General features: G+C 33.0%; 2 protein-coding genes across 5 annotated transcripts in view; one reads left to right on the forward strand and one right to left on the reverse strand.

Annotated features, from left to right (window-relative positions):
• LOC106458275 (neurexin-1-like) overlaps positions 1-9,183 on the forward strand; it is a 165,949-nt gene extending 156,766 nt beyond the window's left edge. For all 4 annotated transcript variants that reach the window (XM_022384430.1, XM_022384432.1, XM_022384431.1 and 1 more), the window contains 2 exons: positions 904-1,009; positions 2,337-9,183. In XM_022384430.1, coding sequence (XP_022240138.1) covers positions 904-1,009; positions 2,337-3,079 — 849 coding nt within the window. In that variant the 3' untranslated portion in view covers positions 3,080-9,183. The remainder of the gene's footprint in view (positions 1-903; positions 1,010-2,336) is intronic.
• A 2,330-nt stretch (positions 9,184-11,513) lies between these two features.
• LOC106458278 (kinesin light chain-like) overlaps positions 11,514-21,562 on the reverse strand; it is a 93,047-nt gene continuing 82,998 nt past the window's right edge. Inside the window, exons 13-14 of the mRNA XM_022384440.1 lie at positions 18,189-18,233; positions 11,514-16,493 (exon numbers count right to left, since the gene is read on the reverse strand). Of these exons, the coding sequence (XP_022240148.1) occupies positions 18,228-18,233 (6 nt within the window). The 3' untranslated portion in view covers positions 11,514-16,493; positions 18,189-18,227. The remainder of the gene's footprint in view (positions 16,494-18,188; positions 18,234-21,562) is intronic.

Below are 21,562 nucleotides of genomic sequence, written 5' to 3' on the forward strand. Positions count from 1 at the left end.
ACTGCATTAGAAAACAAATAAACGAGTAAAGAAAAAATTTCAAAAAGGGAAGTAAATGTAGGGATGGCTTATCTCAATCCACTTTGATATAACTATATAATTTAACAAAATTTTTAGTTCAGCAATCTGTTTAGAAATCAAGGGTGGTCACACTTCAGTGTATTGTGAAATACTCTAAACACTTGAATACATTTTCTGTTTCACTGCAGATTTAACCAGCACTGAGCTTTCCATGTCTATTATTTAGTAAGAAAAACCTTTCAAAAAAGGAAGTAAATGTAAGGATGGCTAATATCAATCCTTCAAAACCAATGCAAACAAGATAGCAAGGATGGCATTTGCATCATCCCTACATAAAAGCACAGGCAAGAATTAACATATAGCAATATATATAACTATTCAATCATAATTGAGTTTGATTTGTCCTATTTTTGTCTTTATTGGCATTCCTACATTTACTTCCTTTTTTGAAAAGTGTTTTCTTTACTTGTGTAATACAGATAGTTGACTACGTTATATTTAAACGATTTTAAATATACAACGCAGCAAATAACCTGACAATCATAGCCATTGTGAAGACGTGATGGAACGACATGTATCAGAACGACATTTTGAAGTTGTTTGGCATTCGTAGTTAGTGTGATGCCACTGTAATTTGATCGCATTTGGGGAGGGTATGTAATAGTTCTTTCCGACATAAAATATTCGTACACTCAGATCACAAAGATTTGTTCAGATCGAGGATTTATAATTTCCAAGAAGGAGATATCCTTTGTACTTAATTACATTGGAAAACAAATGAAAAGGGATCAACTTCGGGCACCAGGACAGCCAGAAAGAGACCTGCAATAAGTTTTATTTTATATGATCAATAATCTAAATCTCGGTTTCTGTTTCCAACAGCCTTTATCTAGATTCGCTCACAGCGGTGATGATCTGGTGTTTTCTGGAGCAGGATCTGGATGTTTTGATGACGAAGACAACTGTGGAGTTATAGTGGTTGAACCAGGTACAATTTTATTTCAAAGTATCATTTGGTAGAGTTTTTACCTCAAAGAAACACTTGGTATATCCGGTAGCTGTTGTTATTCTATCTTGAAAGTTGAGTTATTGTCCTTTTTATTTTAAACAACGGTAAAATGTTTTGTTTTTTTAACTTTGGGGTCAGAATCTAAACATTTAGCTTTGATGCTTAAATTACTTTTGGCGCGCTTGTTTTTCTATTGGAGCTTAGTTTCCTCTTAAGTCTGGAGCTTTCATCATCTAGATCGAAGTTTTTTTTAACTTCGATTTTTATTTCATTTTGCTTTTATGATGGTGTCTGTTTTTCATAATATTACTTTAATATCAGCTAATTTTTCTCAGAAACATTTTGCAAGCAACTGTCTAACTCCTTTCTTTGACTTTTCCGTAAAGCAAACTGTAGTTTACGGTATTTCTTAGTATAACCTTTCTATAATTACCTTTAACAAGTGAAAGTTGAAATATGAATCAAAGGGGAAATTCAAAATTACAAGTATAAATATTGGAACTCTAATTGATACTTATTGATTAACAAATTATTTACATTTGAACTACTATTCTTTTATGGGATCTTTGCCTCTACACAATGAAAGGAAACTAAGTTTTTCTTTGTCTTGTTTGGTACCGTATTTGTGGCAATAGTCAACTTTATTTACTTCAGAGTGTATAACCACGACAACAGCTGTTGGAAAATGATTCAACTCACTTGTGTAGGAGAATGTATCAATATTTAGCAGCTGTGCTTTCACCACGAGCAGAAGAAGAAATGTATTAAAGCGATAACGTTATATAGTTGTGTCACACACATGCATTACTACTAAATGTCACATTCCCTCTACACGCTAAGACTAGTACTGTTTGTCAAAAAATTTAAAGCATTTAGAAAACTACAGCTGACAAAAACATCCGTTGTGCTCTTATATTCTACTAGAAACATTAATCACACTATGAAGAAAATTTCTTTAATAAGAGTAAGTTAAACTTTATTCAAAGTAAGTAGTAATGTCAGATAAAAAGAAAAAAATGTTTTTTTAGTTCGATTTAGAAACACTTACTTCACCCACTTATGATTCGAAATTCGTAAAATAACACCTAACCACGAATAATGTGCAGCCAAATGTGATTTTAGTATCTTTGTTAGATCTAGAACACCATATTAGTTACTGGCATTAGTAAATACCGAAGGTGTTTGTGGCAGTTTTTCAAACTTTTCATCAGCAAATATACATTCTTAACAACTATATGAGAATAGAAGGATAATGTTTCATTGAATTGTAATATAGTTAATGAAAAGTATATCTTATGCATTTTAGGTGATGACCTTATCACTCCTATCTTCATTCCGCCCACCCACAAACCACGTCATCCGACACCAAACCCATCATCTCGAGTAAGTCAGCGACCAGTAGAAATAAGGCACAGTGATGAGACTCTGTGCGATGACGAAGAGGGTTGTGGAGAGGGTTCAGGCATTGAGGGTTTTGTCATCACTAATCCACCCATTAATTATTACATACCAGAAAAAGGTGTGTCTATATCACAAGAGCCAGCGCCATCAGCTTCGCCTGTTCCACCTCAGCTTCTCCCACCTTCTTCTACAACCAGTTATTGGAACGTGGTAAACAAAGGTGATGCTCAAGTCAAAGCATGGAATGCATCAACTACCTGGCGGCCTATAAATTATATTTCAACACGTAATCCTCCATCAGTATATCAAGTACCTATCCCGGATATACCCAAGAAAGACCAGGGCCTGCAGAAGCCAAACAAGAAGCCTAAGAGCTCTGCGGACAACACAGCTCTAGTGATTGGGATCATCGCAGGAGTTTTAATATCTATAGTTTTAATAGCCTTGATTGTTTACAAGCTACGAAACCGAACGGATGGCGCATATAAACGTAATGAGGGTAAGGATTACCGATTTGAACCCGTTTCTAACAGCCCTGCCCTTCTTGGTGGCCAACAACAAGCCAACGGCGCACTGAAACCCACGGAAAAGGCCCACAGACTCCCTAAGAAAAAGGACATAAAAGAGCTTAAGGAGTGGTATGTGTAGATTCTCCTTCACAATATAGTTTCTCTTGATGTTATCGACTACTAGTGCCATCAAGAGAAACCATTTAAAATAAAAGACTAATGTGAAAGTAAGACACGTGCGGTATTATTGTGACTGCCTATAGTACAAATTGTGGCATGTTAGTAGAAGTTAGTGGAGTCAAAATCTACAAATTAAAGAAGTTTAATGATGAAAGCAGCTATAAATCAGTGACCGTCAGTGTTTACTTACATTGATTGACAACCTTGATTTGTACGTAGAAGTTAGTAGGTTTCGACCTGGAGTTATATCTTATTCACAAATATTGACTGGCTTGTTCTGCGCAGTGCTTCTGTTCATTACTGTGTGAGCAATTTGCCACTTACCCACGCCTTTTGCATGTTGTTATATAAGCTGTATTTGCAAAAGTTATTGAACGTGAGTTATCTGACATTGGCCTCCACTAGGCGGCGCAGCGTACTTCTAAATGACTGTGGTAAAGAACTGACATTAGTCATTGACCATACGGACCTATCCTTTCTAAGTGTAGTTCATGGCACCTTGTTTGTTCTATATGTGTAACAGAAAAAGAAAATGTTTGTTAGCTGGTCTTCTCCTGAATAAAACAAGTCTTTTTTTTCTGCTCCGCTGTTAATCTGACAAAGTCACGATGAAACCATCCATCTACTGCTGTAACAATGGATATCTTTTTTAACGGTAACTATCGTACATTTATTACTGCATCTCTAGATCTGCGAAAGCTACAAACGTGTCTTTTTGTTTCTTAATAAAATTTGACGTTTTTCGTTCAGATTAGGTTTTTCCTGGTGGCAGGATAAAAGTAAAAAGACTGTGTCCACTTAGTAGCAGTGACAGCATTATTGAGTTTTGATTCAAAGTAACCAAGTATAACAAAGATATATGTGCATTGTTTATCCTTATTGTTTGTTTTTGCTGTTTTGTGTCTGTAGATATCTTGTCGATCGTGTGTATTACCATATTACAATATCAAGTATGTTTTTTTTCTGTTTACGGACCATGTCGGAGCTTTAAAGTTATGTTAAATCATAAAATATATAATCACCCAAAAACGAGATTGTAACACAGTATAACCTTGCCTATATTCGAGGCTGATTTTATTCAAGTAGTGACATTTACATTTATCTGTGAACGTGGTAAACACATTGTAATTTCCAATTAGAATTATTACTACTACAACATTATCTAACGTTTTTTTTTAGCACCACCAGAAAGTATATATTACAATTTATTAGTGTCGTATACTGGGTCTATTGTTATGTTGTTTTTGTCCCTCCCTATTACTTAACTGTTAGTGTTTAGTTGTTGTTAAGATGGCTTAGCTCCCGCTATTATTTAGCTGTCAGTGTTTGGATATTTCTATGTTGGCTTTGCCCGTTCTTACATAGCTGTCAGTGTTTGGCCATTTCTAGGTTGACTTTGGCCACCAGTTATTAGCGGGGACAGTGTTTGGCCTTGTTTCCGCTGTTGCTTAACTGTGAGTGTTTGGCAATTTCTAGGTTGACTTTGTCCCCGCTATTAATTAGCGGTTATTGTTTGACTATTTTTAGGTTGCTTTTGTTTCCGCTTTTGCTTAACTGTTAATGTTTGGCTATTTCTACGTTGGATTTGCTACCACTATTACTTAGCTGTTAGTGTTTGGCTATTTCTAGGATGACTTTGCCCCACTATTACTTAGCTGTTAATGTTTGACTATTTATAGGTTGGCATTGTTTCCCCTGTTGCTTAACTGTGAGTGTTTGGCAATTTCTAGGTTGGCTTTGCCCCTGCTATTACTTAGCTGTTAGTGTTTGGCTATTTATACGTTGGATTTGCCACCACTATTACTTAGCTATCATATGTGGCTATTTCTAGGTTGACTTTGTTTTCACTGTTGCTTAACTGTGAGTGTTTGGCAATTTCTAGGTTGACTTTGTCCCCGCTATTAATTAGCGGTCATTGTTTGACTATTTTTAGGTTGCCTTTGTTTCCGCTTTTGCTTAACTGTTAATGTTTGGCTATTTCTACGTTGGATTTGCCATCACTAATACTTAGCTGTCATATGTGGCTATTTCTAGGTTGATTTTGCCCCCACTATTACTTAGCTCTTAATGTTTGGCTATTTATAGGCTTGAATTGTTTCCCCTCTTGCTTAACTGTGAGTGTTTTGCTATCCCTAGGTTGACTTTGTCCCTGCTATTATGTAGCTGTTAGTGTTTGGCTATTTCTAGGTTGGCTTTGTTTCCACTGTTGCTTAACTGTCTGTGTTTGGCTATTTCTATTGAATCCTCCCCCCCCCTCCGTTACTTAGCTGTTAATGTTTGGCTATTTTAAAGTTGGCTTTTCCCCGCTGTTACTTAACTTTCAGTTTTTGGCTATTTCTAGATTGACTTTGTCTCCGTTATTACTTAGCTGTTAAGTGTTTGAATATTTTTAGTTGGGCTTTGTTCTCGCTGTTGCTTAATTGTCAGTGTTTGGTTATTTCTACGTTGGCTTTGACCCGCTATTACTTATCTGTCAGTGTTTGGTTATTTTTAGGTGGGTTTTGTCCCGCTGTTACTTAATTGCCAGTGTTGACTTCTAGGTTGACTTTGCTATTAGCTGTCAATGTTTGACTGTCGCTAAGCGATCGATATTCAACTGTCACTTAGTAAGATCCGATATGATGTAAAGAGTATTATGTGTATCATTGATTTCTTTAATGGTCTTACACAAATCTTCTTACTGGATATGTTATTATGATATGCTGTTATCAACAATATTTAATTCAGTCGAGGTGAAAATAAGTTGGAAATTGAATAACTTATGGAACATTGTTAAAGACACTTTGACACTGTTAATGAAATATACGTTATTTTTAAATGGATAATTTGAAGACAACCAACAATGTTAATAATGTTTCAACAATAAATACAAAATGCATGTTTTATGTGTCGGGCTAGATGTGATTGGTGAGGAATTATTCAATGCTCATTTAAAGTGTAGTGAAAGCTTATATTTATTGTGTCACGTCGTGATAATTGAGTTCTTGGAAGTTGTTTCTTCTAGCATGTTAGATATATATGGATTTTTACACTTCTTGTGGAATTATATCTTAAAATTCCTCTTGATTTTTAATGTTCTAAGTGTAGAGAACCAATCCCCCTCTGGGCTAGTGGTGAACATTCATACACAAACACTGGACCGAGTGTTTTCAGTCTTTTTGTTTTCAGTTTTGTTTATTACTCAAATAACGGTGATATCTCTATCAAATAAAACTTACCCCGAGTTAAGTTATGGTGGTGACAAGTTTGACAGTCGAACTTCCAAAACGTTCTTCATCGCTAGTTTATAAATTATTTGTCAACTTGCTATTCTGATGTTTAACAGTTCGTGTATTTATATCGTTGCTTACAAACAGTTTATTCAGAATTGCTTTTTATGAATATAACATTTTGAAACAACTTTCTATGAGAATTATATAACATTATCAGCTGTTTTCTACCTTTTAATTAATCCTTCTCTACAAAAGAATATCTTATATAACTATTGTCTGGTACTTTTTAAAGAAAGATAATGATCTTGCTATCTTAATAATTCAACATCATAAAAGTTTTTTTATAGTTTTTCTTACACAAGAAATAGAATATTAGCAATTCTTATATTTTTTTTCTGTTTCAGGGAAAAGAATTATTCAGAAATGTTAATTGACTTGCCATATTAAACAACACTATACAGCCTTATGTATACATTCATTGCAATAGATCAACATTATATGGATTTTTTTATGGTCCCCATTCATGAAGAATAACTTGTTCGTTCGAAACAAAGCTACACAATGAGCTATCGGTGCTCTGCCCACCACGGGTATCGAAACCCGGTTTCTAGTGTTGTAAGTCCACAGAATACCGCTGTGCCACTGGGGGGGGGGGGTTACGAAAGAATAATATGATCCACAGTTCTATAGATTTTTATGTTAGGAAGAATAAAATGCTTTTATAATAAAAGGGTCAGAAATGTCTAGATATGTTTTGGTTTTATACGAAAAGGACTAAACTTGTTTATTCTTTGTTTTCCTCTTATAATGAACAGAATAATCCAGATGCCTAATTCAAGAAGTCAAATGATCCAGAATGTTAGTTTCTCCTTACATGGATTTTCCTTAACGATTTCTTCTGGTTTCTTTGTGTACAGTGATCCAAGAGTTTTCATGGTTTCTTGTTATAAAAAATAGCATCATCCAGATTTGATTTATTTGTTTACTTTGTTGAGAAATCTAATGATCGTGTTTTATTTTTAAGTAAGAGGATCATCAAAATATTATATGCCTTAATTTTTGTAGCAACAGAAAGATTCAGATTTTCTTCCTTTTTAAAGAAAGTCCAGGTTTATCTGTATGTTACAACAAAACATATATAAATCAGATTCCTGTTATCGTTTTGTATTTTATATTTATATAGTCAGCAGTAGAAAAAGTCAATTTCTTTCTTTGGTATGCTGTATTTCTAAAATGTTTTTTACTACCTTACCCTGGTCCTATTATTAAATCATTCAAAGCACTAAATCAAAAGTAACCTTATATATTAATTTAACTAATATTTTTATTTATTTCTAATTAATTAAAGCTAAAATTTTGCTGAATAACTAACATTTACAATAAAGATGGAATTTTGTTCCATAATATCAGGGATACTGATTTTGATCTACTCTGTATAAAGCACAGAACTTCCTAGAAGGGTACGTTCAATTACTTCAGTTAGGGGAGTTTATCAATACATTTCACTTTAAATCATTATGAAATTATTAATCAAGTTGAACAGCAATAACTAAAAGCTTATTCAGAACAATCACACTACTGCTATAATCAATTCAATTTTTAGTTTCAGTATATTAAGATATGAATTAGGGACTAGCATCGTAATCTTGAATGTTGAAAATCTATTTAATGTAAGTGCATTAAATATAATTAAAATGAGATAATTTTTTAAAGTTAAAGCAATAATAATTGATTAAACATCTTCAGTACTACAAAGAATTGCTCAAAGGTTTTTATTGATCAACATTGTTATATATATATATAAAAAACTCAAATATATCCAGTTGAATATATAATAAGACAATGCAAAGATCGATGAAATAATCTAGAATAAACCTGGACAGGCCGACATAGGTTTTCCACATCAGAGAAGATAATTGCATTTTCTTAGTCTTCATTGCTTGGTTGAATTTCATTTTAAACTTTATTTAATCTTCTTTAAATCATAAAATTAATCATACACAGTTTACTACTATATCAGAATTTAAAGCGTGTTAAGAAGGTTGTATTTGATAGCTAGTTATATAATTATTTTGTTTTATATGAAACTCTGTTTTTAAATAATTCAAAATATGCTCATTCGATTAGGTTGCAATTTTTAGAATTTGTGATTCACTTTTAGGAAAACAATTCTAAAAACCTTGCAAACAAATGACTTTGAAAGCAGTTTTTGTATTGCTATATTTAACTTGTTGTTTAGTTACTCAGTTGCAAAACGCATATTGCACTTACCGTGATTAATTATCAAATGACTTTCAATAATGTAGTTAGCTAAAGGCTACTTCTTTATTTCTTGATTGAGATAAAGGTAGGTAATAAGGTTTTGAAATGCAGATTTCTCCTATGTTTAGTTGATGTAAAAATAGATGAATTAGGTGACTATATCGTGCATTTAAAAAGTCTTACTTCTCAATTCTAAAATTTACTGATCAATGTTAAGAAACCCCATTATCAAAATATGATAAAATTACGTGTGATATTGTGATGACGTTATATTATGCTGTTCTTTTTTAGCTAAAGCCGAGTAGAAACCGTATGTTATGTAATTATCAATAAAATAAAAAGGAAACGTTTATCTTAGGCCTTGCTAATGGAAAAATAACAAATGTGCAAAGGTAAGTATTAAATAAAAAGATAACCGTTTCAATTGAAAGCTTTCTATTAAATAAATTATATTCAGTTAAAAACTCAAAGAAAATTTTACAGATTTGTCCGCTAAAATATTGATTATTTCCCTTTAGAAGTTCCTTGTATCTAATGAGGTTTTGTGATCCTTGTATTTAGGAAAAAATGAATAAACTCTTCCCATTAAGACTGCTTACGTGGACGTTTTATTTGGTTTTGTGTAATAAATAACGTCAATAATATTTTTCCAACAACAACTTTGCTTCTTTTTCAGTACAAGACAACACAGAATGGCCTTTCAATACGATTCCAATAAATGTGTTTTCATTAGTTTGACAATGGAATTATCTCATGATCAAATGTTCAAATCTGCTTATTAACAACACATGTGACTTAAGTTGTAAAAAAATGCTTGTGGTTAATGTAGATATAAAACAAACTCTTTGCTATGTATATGACTTTGGTAGGGAGACCTTTCAGTCCTGAAATGTTTTAAGCTTAACTATACGATTGGTATATTTATAATGTGTACTAAGGTCCGACATTTAAAAAGAACGAGAATAAAACATTCGTTAGAGAACGGCGTGCAGTAACGGAAGTTAAAACTAATGTATAATTTAATTTGAGAATATTTTAGTTTGATTTCTTGAATTTCACTCATAAGATTTTATCAAGAAAAACATTTAACTCTTGTGATTTTTGAACTTTTTAAATTCTTATTACGTTCGGGAGTTAGGTTTTTACAATGTAAGTACCGAATTTAGGTTTTCTGTATTTGTATTTTACGTGATAAACGATCCTTAAGAAAAAAGATGGCACTGATATAGTGAGTACTACTACAATATGTAAGCTTGCTTCTATTTTTACTTAAGTTTGTTTGTTCTGTTGCAAATATTATAACGTCACAAATCTCTGACTTTACACAAAGTTTCAGACTGAGTGTTAGAAAGAATAATAACATATATATAATAGTAGATTCTGAACTACACGAAGGAAACAAGATACTATAGAGATAAGCAATGGTTAGAAACTAGAGTGTAATAAATATGTTAGAATTGTCACTAAAAAGGAACAAATATATAAATATGATCTGTAGAAAGAATAACATGTTCTACAAGATATTGTTTGTAAACTGTTGAAACAGAACAATATTGTCTATTTGTACATCAGGAACAACAATAAGATGCTTACACTATAGAAATAGCAACAACAAAAAACTGTCAAGCTTGTGCTGCAAAAATGTAAGCAATAACAAAGTATCAAATTAACAGTGTTGAAACAACAGCAAGGAATTAGAATGTTTACTTTCTAAACAAAAATACAAGTACGTCCTATGGAAGTTAAGTTAGCACATAAAATATTGGAAAATGTGTTTGTTTGTTGAAGTTTGTGCAAAGCTATTCGAGGGTTATCTGCACCAGTTGTCCCTAATTTGGAAGTGACAGACTAAAGGGAAAGCAGTTAGTCAACATCACCCACCGTCAACTCTTGGGCTACTCTTTACTAACGAAACGTGTGTTTGTTCGTTACGTTATAACGCCCCCACGGCTGAAGAGGCGAGCACGTTCGATTCCGCGATCCGCAGATTGCGAGTCGAAAGCCTTACTCACTAAGCCATACCAGGTAAAAAAAAAGACAGAGAGAAAAGTTTATATATATATTTCTAAAGTTATCAGAAATGACGCTTAAAGATACAATCGTGGTGCAATTTGTACTGTTTCTCAATTATTACACGCGATGTAATTGTATAAGTAACATCTGTCACAGTTTAAATTGTAAAAGCCTTATTTTCATCTAACTATTGGAATAAACCAGAGAGGAAGATAAATTTATTTCACTCTATGACATCTTAGACAAAAAAAAAAAAAACTAATTTTTCTACAACAGAAACAGTCTAGTTCTTTTGTTTTATTTTTAAAGATAAAGAAATATATTAAGCCTAACAACCGGTTTCTGGAATATTCATGATTTGTCATTAAAATTACGGTTGATATTCTACAGTTCAATGAGAGTTCATTTTTCCAAATGAATCTCTGACGCAAAATTGACTTCAATGACGTAGTTAAAACTAAATAGATGAAAATACTCTGTTATTTAACCCTTTTTTCCTCTTATGATCCATTTCAAGAATTATTCCTGGAACTGGACCAATCATAGAACAGTATTGGACAATTTAGTTTTCATTTGACTCTTCGTGGTTCTAGAAATAACGTAGTTCACGGAACTAACGGCACCACTAGTGAACGTTATCAAACTATAGCATGTTCAACATCTTTTCTAGCTTTGATATAAAATACATTGTTCATTTAGCAAACATCGAACTGTTAATCACTACCGAAATTAACATAAGTATAACCTTTGTAAATCCATGATATTTTTCCTTATTCAAATTTCTACCGTTAGGTCGGCACAGAAATTTCATTGGTGATTTCTCTATTAAATATGTCTTTAATGTTAGAACAATGGAAACTGCTTTTAATTTATAACTGTTGCAACAAAGAATCAGCCTTCTTGAAATACAGAGTAAGCTACATACTTTATTAACACCTGTAAACAATTACATCGATCGTCACTAGGTGACAAAAATCAGTTACATTAGTGAATTTATCATCAATACAATACGTAAATATTGAAGTGTGATGCTTTTTCGCATTCTGAAGTAGGGCAGCGTTTCCAATCACAAAAAAAAAGTTTTCAAACACAAAATATCAATTGCAATTAAATACAACGTAAAACGAGATCGAGGCCCCATGTGATAACCAACTAACATCAACAATTGCATAACGTCAGTAGAAACGCAAACTAAAACTTTCAATAAGTATTACAAACTTGAGTTAAAATATGAGGAAACAAAACAGTTGTTACGTTGGCTTTGTCCATAACATCTTCGAACCCGAAAGTTATTCTGCTGTTAGAATGATACACCATCAAAATACTGGATATGTTTACTCAAAGTTAGTATACTACAACACTGAGTATTCTATATACACTACCAGCTAAGGTCAATAGTTCTCCATTAAATAAAGTTTAAGATATTCCTCCGCGTTTATATTTTGTATTATTTCCGCGACATTTTGGTTGAGTTACTAGAACCTTCGACGAACAATAAAGAAATAAAATAGTTTTAAATTGGAGAAAAGTCCTAAAGATTTTAAATGTTGAAATATCTCTTAACATGGGTCTCAACTCTTATTTGATATTTTTATTTTATTCAACAGATAAGTGCTCACTGACAACTATAAAGTAGTACTAGTATTCACTATATCATTATTAGATATATTTGTCCATAATTAGGAATTAGTTATAGTTTCAAACAGTTACTATCCTTCAACAACTAAACCCGTACAAATTACATCATCCTCCACCGACATATGAATATCCAATATACACAGAAGAGACACATTATAAAACACGTCGATTCTCTGAACAACAATGTGAAGTTTCTAGTGACAATAGAATATAAAACAAGAACTACGAAATATCTTATTCTTGGAAAACATGCGAAGCTCATTGTGATAACACCAACTTATTTAAGTTGTCAGGTGGGCGTCGATATTAGAGTACAATCATGCTGAATTACGGCTGAAGAAGGTTTAAATTATAATAATTCCAAAATATATTAATTCTAATTATAACAAACTTTTCTGTCATACGAGCATTGTGGCCTTTCATGCTTTGTCTTCATATACCTGCCATAAGTTCTAGAAATTTATTTGATAGAAAAGTGAAATAAAACACGCTTGCTTCTAGTTATCAAGTGACATGTATATAATGGTGTTATACAAAATGATGACAAAAATAAACAAATATAATTTGAAATGTCGAACACCATAAAGTAAATTACAGCATAATAAATAGACATGAGTTAACTACGCTTTATAGAATATCTTCATTAATAATCCAGTTCACCCCCGAACAAGGAAGGTTTACTTTAAAAGAAGATCAAGTTTTTGTTTTGTCATTTATCTAATTTTGATCCTATGTGATTTCTTAATACCATGAACTATTTTCTGTGCAATGCTCTGACATTACTAATCTCAAGTGCTTTAACCACACTTGTATTTAAATACAGAAAATATTCGTCACAACCGAATAAGCACGATAATTGGAAGGTCAAACGGTTTATCATATTGTCAGGACAAATATTTAAAGAGCATGAAAATACAAGTTACTACACTCATCTTTTATGTAATACTTATTTTTGAAGTTTGTAATTCTAACATGCTATAAATATATACGTATATATATGATGAGTGAGTACACGCACTGTAATTGTAATTAAAATTATAAGATATGGCAAACACAAATATCATAACCTACAAGAAAAAAAAACACTGACGAAACATGTTGTAATAAAAGCTGAAATTCAGTTGGATTTAACATGATTTAGCTCTGTCTTACAACGATTATGCCTTTCTGAAGTTTACTACAGTTTAAACTAAGCTCATAACATTAAACTCTCACGATTCAAAATAAGTAGAAACTTGCAATACAATCTAGGAAGACACAAAATAAGCAACTGCATTTCATTTTTCTTACAATAAAAATGTTTTTTGAAGGGGCAGGGGAATAGTACAAATAACATATTTCATAGCCAAATACAAATTACAAATAACAACACTTATCTCATTTGGTAATACTTTAAAACATAGTGAAGTTTTAACTCGAATGACTAAACCGTGCCATTAACATGAGTCAATAAAACTGTCTTAAAACACACCATGACCATCACTGAAGGTTTATTTTAACGAAACACCATGATAAACACTTTTTTGTAAATTTTTGAAACTTCAATGGTCTTTCGAGTAACGACTTTATAATTTTTTAACTTTTATATAGTCATGAAAGTCATTCCGATTAGTCCTCTAGTCAGAGAGTAAAGCAAAAGATAATCAGTTTTTATAAGTATAAGAAATTCATAAATTTTAGTTTTCTAGATCCAAGATCAATGAACGCCATAAAAGAAGTGGTTACAGTTCCTAAGATTTACACTAACTGGTTTCAAGTTTGCTGTATTACCGCCATACATCTAATATTTCATGGACTATAATGCGATAGAACTGATATTCAAGTGAAGTACCTCAGAGGATATAATGGTACAATATAATGTTCATCCTAAAAAGCTAAGACTAGTCATTCTTCTACGCACTTCAGTGGTTCAACACCACTTTGGTAAGTCTTTCATAAAAATATCAATTGGCCTATTTCTACACCACTTTGGTAACTCCTTCATAAGAATATCAATTGGCCTAGTTCTAGACCACTTTGGGAACTCCTTCGTAAGAATATCAATTGGCCTAGTGTTACATCACTTTGGTAACTCCTTCATAAGAATATCAATTGGCCTAGTGTTACATCACTTTGGTAACTCCTTCATAAGAATATCAATTGGCCTAGTTTTACACCACTTTGGTAACTCGTTCATAAGAATATCAATTGGCCTAGTTCTAGCCCACTATGGTAACTCCTTCACAAGAATATCAATTGGCCCAGTTCTACACCACTTTGGTAACTCCTTCATAAGAATATCAATTGTCCTAGTTCTACGCCACTTTGGTGTCTCCTTTGTAAGAATATCAGTTGGCTTAGTTCTACACCACTTTGATAACCTCTTCATAAGAATATAAATGGCCTAGTTTTACACCACTTTGGTAATTCTTTCCTAAGAGTATCAATTGGCCTAGTTCTACAATACTTCGGTAACTCTTTCCTAAGAGTTCCAATTGACCTAGTTCTACACCATTTTGGTAATTCCTTCCTAAGAGTATCAATTAGCCTAGTTCTACATTACTTCGGCAACTCTTTCCTAAGAGTTCCAATTGACCTAGTTCTACACCATTTTGGTAATTCCTTCCCAAGAGTTCCAATTGGTCTAGTTCTACACCATTTTGGTAATTCCTTCCCAAGAGTTCCAATTGGCTTAGTTCCACACCATTTTGGTAATTCATTCCTAAGAGTTCCAATTGGTCTAGTTCTACACCATTTTGGTAACTCCTTACTAAGTGTTCTAATTAGCCTAGTAATATCTATTTCAACGAGATATTTTTATTAAAACTCAATAACAATGCGAAATTTGAGGACGTATAATCTCTTCTCTAATTTGCAGATACTCTCAAGTTCACAATAATGGAAATGATTAGTTCAAGCTATTTAAAGGGTTTCAAATAATCCATCATGTTAATGGCATGATAAACTTGTAAAAACAAAAAAATCACTATGCCTTATCAAGCTGGTGTGTGTGTGTGTGTGTGTGACTATTTGTATGTATGTGTGGAAGAATATATATGTATATGTCCTATTCATGACGACCTATGTGAAATTTTATAAAAATGAGTTTCTCAAACCTTGATGAAAGCAATTACTTTATTTTTATGACAAAACGTTAAAGAAGCTTAAAATGCAATAACTGTTCAGATGAATAAATAAGTTCACAGGGTTATAAGAAATACTCGTAAAGCTAATATTTTGTTTAATAAAATAAGATTCTTGTTAACTATACTTCGCAATGCTCAGCCAACTTAGAAAGTATTTTCAAGTAATTTCTTCACCAAAGATTACACAGTCACGCAACATACACACAATACTTGTACATACATACATATATATATAAACCTGCTACCTTTGACATGTTGTATTATTAACAAAAAAGCTCAGTTCTCTGAGATATAAGCCTACATTAGGCGGTGATTCCCTACCATGACCAGCTGAGAACTGCTGGTTTGACCAGTACCAGGTCAAAACAGTCCTGGCAGGTAAAATCACACGTCTATCGATGGAATCTACTTAAATCTACACACATGTGCAATAAGAAAAGGAAGAACAGACAACCCAGTTCTTACATTCACATAATAGTAATAAAAGAACAATGTAGGTATATATGAAAAAAATTGAAGCTTACTTTTCATAAGAGTTGCATCATTTGTTATTATTCATTCAGATCAGAGGTTGTTTAAGAATATTTATCGAGTCTGAACAGTGAAAACAAAATATAATTTCGTGTAACAAATCTATAACAAATTTTCATCAGATCATGATTTTAGTAAACTAGCTTTTACAAGTTTATTAACTGCCATCTAATAATTAATTTAAAAAGTAAATCTTTGAAGTTAACAACACAAAAACTTAAGTACATTAGTAAAGCAATTTCATGAGTGTTATAATTGTGCATCGTCATTTTCAAAAAACAACAACAAAAAAAACGATGAATAATTTAACACGAAAACGAACAAAAATTTATGACAGTACCGACTCTAAATGAAAAATGGTGTTAAAGTGCATGTACCATTCACAAATACTGGGAATTATTTACAGTTTTGAGTTTTTAATATAGAGCAGATGTAAGCAGGTCAAAGGTAAAGAGGAATCAATAGAAGAAACTTGCATATTTTCATAACTTGCTGTTCAGGACAAGGGAGAAATAGCTAAGCATGTTTATTGGTTTAGAGGCTGGGAAAAGCTTGATGTCCGAGAGATCGGCCGTGAATGGTTACCGTATACCTGTGGCATAGAAGAAAATATAAAAGTTATTGGAAAATAGATCTTTTGATGTTTTTTTGAGGACACTTACTGTTTAAAACAACACAAACAAAAGAACCAAACCACAAAAAATAAAACAGGTATAAATTAATACTAGTGAAATACAACAAACTAATACATAAGAACCCTTATTCTTACTGAAGTCTGTGTTTACACAGAAAAAATGTTAATTCGAATATGTCTCTTATGGCATTATGTCAAACACTTCAATAAAACAAAGCTATTACATTGAAATCAGAACTTGGTGAAGCATAATCTTCTAGAACTGATGGGCCTGCTAGTGTGCAACTAGTTTATTGAATGTTCACTCTTCATCTTTGACTGGGGCTAGTTTTGAACTATTAACTTTGTTACTCACTACAACTAAATAGGGCCGGTAGATTTGAACTTGGACTCTGCCGAAACATCAATTTCAAGGACTAGGAGTGAAGCATAAGTAAAACATAGATTGAGACAACTAGTTTTGAACTGATGTGGAACTCTGGTGAATAGCTTTCAACTAGCATCCTGGTGAAATGTCACTTAGAAGCACTGGTTGTTACAGCTGGTTTCGAACTAGTACTCTAGTGAAGCATCTGCTTGGGACACCTGGTTTCGAACTGGCGCTATGAGGAAGCATGTAGTTGGGACAGTTAATTTCTAACTAGTACTCTGGTAAAGAATCTGGTTGGGATAACTAGCATCCTGATGAAACATTACTTAAAAGCACTACTTGTGACAGCTAATTTCGAACTGGCACTTTGATGAAGTATATGGTTGGACAGTTAGTTTTGAACTAGTACTCCGTTGAAGCACGTGGTTGTAACAGTTAGTTTCGACCTGAGAACTTGGTAAAGCACTACTTACAAGTACAGATTGGGGCAGCTAATTTCGAATAAGAACCCCAGTAAACAACTTTGAACTGGCACCCTGATGAGCATCACTTACAAGTGCTGGTTAGAGGGGGGGGGGAGCTAGTTTGAACTGGAATCCTGGTGAATAGCTTTAAATTGGCATTATGGCGAAGCATCACTTACAGACAGTGGTTAGGATGGATAATTATGAATTAACGCCTTGATAAATCATCACTAAAAGCGCTTGATGACATAGCTAGTACCTTGATGAAGTGTTAGCCACAGGCGCTAATTAGGAATCACGAGATGGGCAGTTTTGAGCTATTGTCTTGATAAAGCATCACTCACAGGCGCTAATTAGGAGCCATTGGATAGCTAATTTTGAACTATTACTTTGGTGAGGTCTCATTTTCAAGCACTTAATTGCAAAAGTTAGTTTGAACTAAAGCCCTAGTGATGCATTTTGCTTACAAACACTGGTCGAGACATCTAGTTTTGAACAAATATCTTGGAGAAACACTGACTAGGAGCTATTTCTGAACTACCAATTTTGTGAAGTATAATTATCTAGTTCTGAAAACAAATTAAATACAGTATATAGTAGTGCTGATTAAGTTCATTGGAGTTCCATAGTAGAATAAAAAGAGGTAAAAAGATGGAGTTCTTTGAGTAACTTTCTATTAGACAAAAGCGGTTTTACTAGTGGATACTTAGTCTCATATCAGAAATATAATACTGTTTAGTTTTTGTTTATCAAATATAAAAGAGCAAAACAAGCTGCTATCCTGAATCCTAGACGTTATGACTTTTTTGTTTTACTCACCAGCTCTGTAGCAGACAGAAAGGCATACAGCTGGTTCGTTTAATGCTACAAGGAGACAGAAAAAAGCAATTTTAGAAGATAGGATAACACTCACACATACACAAAATCAATATTCTTATACGAGCAATAACTAAGAGAATGCTAAACACAAAAACTTGCCAAATTACAAAGTATTCGATTCATCACGATGAGTAAGTTGATCTAATTCATTCATCAAGTATCCTAGTGCGTTATCTATTTGGTGTGTCCAGTTAATCTAGGAGCATTGAAAATGTTTAATCGAGTACTTTCTTTTTGCCTTCTCTGTATACTTCGAAAAGATATAAATTTTATTTTTAGACACCTGCTTTGAAAGTTAAATGCATCTCGTCACTGCCTGATTGTAACGAGTTATGTTACAAACACTCTAACACTTGTTAGTTTTATTGTTTCACTATTGTAAAGTTTATAACTAATTAACCAACAACTCTTTCTCTGTGAATCAAACTATACCACAAACTGCCTGGAAATATATCACGACACATTTTGGCAAATATGGTGATACTTAATAAATATGATTTCATTTTCGGCAATCAATAAATTCCCTCGTTTTTACAAACGCATGGCCAGTTATTAATTTGTATCAAAACGTTAATAATATCATTTTCGGTCAAAAACACAATCGGACAATTCCTATCACTTAATCTAATTTATGAATATAGCTACTTCAACAATTAATGTCAAATTCGATTTTATGATGTTACCTTGGTCAGAACACATGACGTTAATTGGAGTAATAATTGAACAATCTTTTAGAATCTAGATCTTAGTAACATGTGTCCTCATGCTAAATTTCATTAAATCAAACTAATCAAATAGTAAATCGCGTGCCTTCGATTTTAAGGTAAGGAACACGCTAAACCACGCTTTCCTCGATCAAAATGGAAACTGATTTTTCTGATAAATACACAACAAAAATTTTTCCTCATTAATAATCTGACATAAATACAAACATTTTATGGAATTTGCGTTTGTCTTATAAATTAGGAGAAGGTGGATATTTTTGTAAACAACACATTTATTGATTTATTCTTATCTATAACCATCTTGCTTGATGAGAGAATAATCGTTTGCTTGTTTTGTTGAAATTCATGCAAAGATACTCCAGGGCTATCTGCGCAAGTCATCTCTAATTTAGCAGTAATAGAGGGAAGACAGCTAGTCAACAGCACTCACCACCAGCTCTTGGGCTACTTTCTACCAGCGATTATGGAAGTTAACAGTCATATTAAACAGCACCCACGACTGAAAGGGCGAGCACGTTCGGTGACGGGTTTCGATCTCACGACCTACCGTGCTATGCCAAATAAATAATTGAGCATAAAAGATATAAAAACTTGACAAATACCCATACCTTCGTCTCTAAATGAGAATAAAATATAGGTAATTTGCATGTACAAATAATCACTTTGTAAATTTGGCTTGTAGTTTAAATTCACCATTTTAAGAATGTTTTTCTCGTTTGTTATTCCTCATACTTCTAGTTGACTAGTTTTAGTAACAGCTTGATTGTATAGAGCTTTTTCAAATCTTTTTCATGTTACATATCAGACAAAGACACTGCCCGTCTATCCTGAAAGATATTTCCGACACCCTATTGGTGAAACTTCCAATTATGATGGCGTAAAACACTAGTTGAAATATGCTGCTTTAAATAAGGTTTGATTGAAGTCTTGTGCTTCCTCCTAGCTTTGAGTTATTGACAAGAAAAGGTAATCTTCGAAACCCGTCTGTTCCACGGGAGTTGAGTAAAATTAAGCCGATTACATTCTCCTTCTTCTTAAGAACTTGGTAAAGAAAGTATTAATATTCTCTGAACTTATATTTTACTTCAGTAGGCTTAAGAAACTGGCTTTCATACGTTCTACGTTACAGTGTCGTATTATTATCAACAGTATGTGTCTAACGCAAAAGTTGCGTGGCCTTAGTACAATGAGTTAAGCTCCTAGACCTAATAAATCGTAACTGGAGATTAATGAAGCCTATAAAAAGGAAAAGGCGTATAAACTTGTATATAAAGTAACAATTTATATTTTACAAAAAACAAAATTTTCATAAGAGTAAATAATTAAATAAATTAGAAAAACATACTTGGATATGGGTATCCAATCCTTTATTTTACAGAATATAAAAAAATAATAATAGTTGTCTTTTACGTTCATTATGATTTTCAATTTTGGTGATTTGATTTTTATGCTCCTATAATTAAAGCGTTTCAATTATATCTTCCTAGTGTTAATTTATTCTTTTTGTGTGGGTGCGTTATAATGTGAAAGTCATGGCCAGGTGAGTTAGGGCGCTCGACTCGAAATCTGAGGGCCGCGGGTTCGAATCCCCGTCACACCAAACATGCTCACCTTTTCAACCGTGGGGACGTTATAATGTGACGGTCAATCCCACTATTCGTTGGTAAAAGAGTAGCCCAAGAGTTGCCGGTGGGTGGTGATGACTAGCTGCCTTCCCTCTAGTCTTACACTGCTAAATTAGGGACGAATTTGTATTATCACAAGGTCAATTAATTGTATCTGTTGATTGTTGAATTTGCGCAAAGCTAATAGAGAGCTATTTGCGCTAGCCGTCCCTAATCTTAAAGTGTTAGACTAGAGAGAAGGCAGATAGACAACCCCATCCACCGCCAACTCATAAATTAATCTTATCAAATAGTGAGATTTGACCGTAACTCTTATAACACTGACTGCCCCGAGGGCAGAACCCAATTTCGTTTGTTTTTTGGCGATAACCACGGAACCTCAGATCCACGTCCGGCACGCTAACCACTAGTAAACATTTGGTTTTCAAAATGGCATCAGATGGCATATTCTAAACAAGCTACTAAAAAGAAACTGAAATTAAAAGACACGTATATTAAAATAGTGGAAAAACAAAAGGGAGTCCTCAATAGCAGCGGCACTTGAAATTCTTTCAGGCAGGATTTGAGCATATTAATCTATGAGACCTTGGGCGTGGTCAAATACATTAATCGAAAGGGTTTGACCTCTTTGAATCCAAAATTGTAATTTGATCTCAAAACGGTGAAGAGATGACGGAGCTATGAGCTAAAAGTTTGTACTTGAAAAACCAAATACCAGCTAAAAATATAAGTCAGGAAAGAAATTCTAGTTGATTTTTAAAACTTACCAAACAAGAAGAATTTAGTAACGCTTATGATTAACATGATTAACAAAAAGCTATTTAAGTGATGGAGTGATAAGACATTCTTTATGGTAAGAAGCGTGTGTTTGAATATGGGAAGACCAAAATACGTTTTATTATTATTACATAATTTCAGTATACACAAAATTACAGTTTCAGTGCGTGATCAAATTACCAAAAAA

This window comes from Limulus polyphemus, unplaced genomic scaffold, assembly GCF_000517525.1.
Source record: "Limulus polyphemus unplaced genomic scaffold, Limulus_polyphemus-2.1.2 Scaffold438, whole genome shotgun sequence".
In the NCBI taxonomy this organism is placed as follows: domain Eukaryota; kingdom Metazoa; phylum Arthropoda; class Merostomata; order Xiphosura; family Limulidae; genus Limulus; species Limulus polyphemus.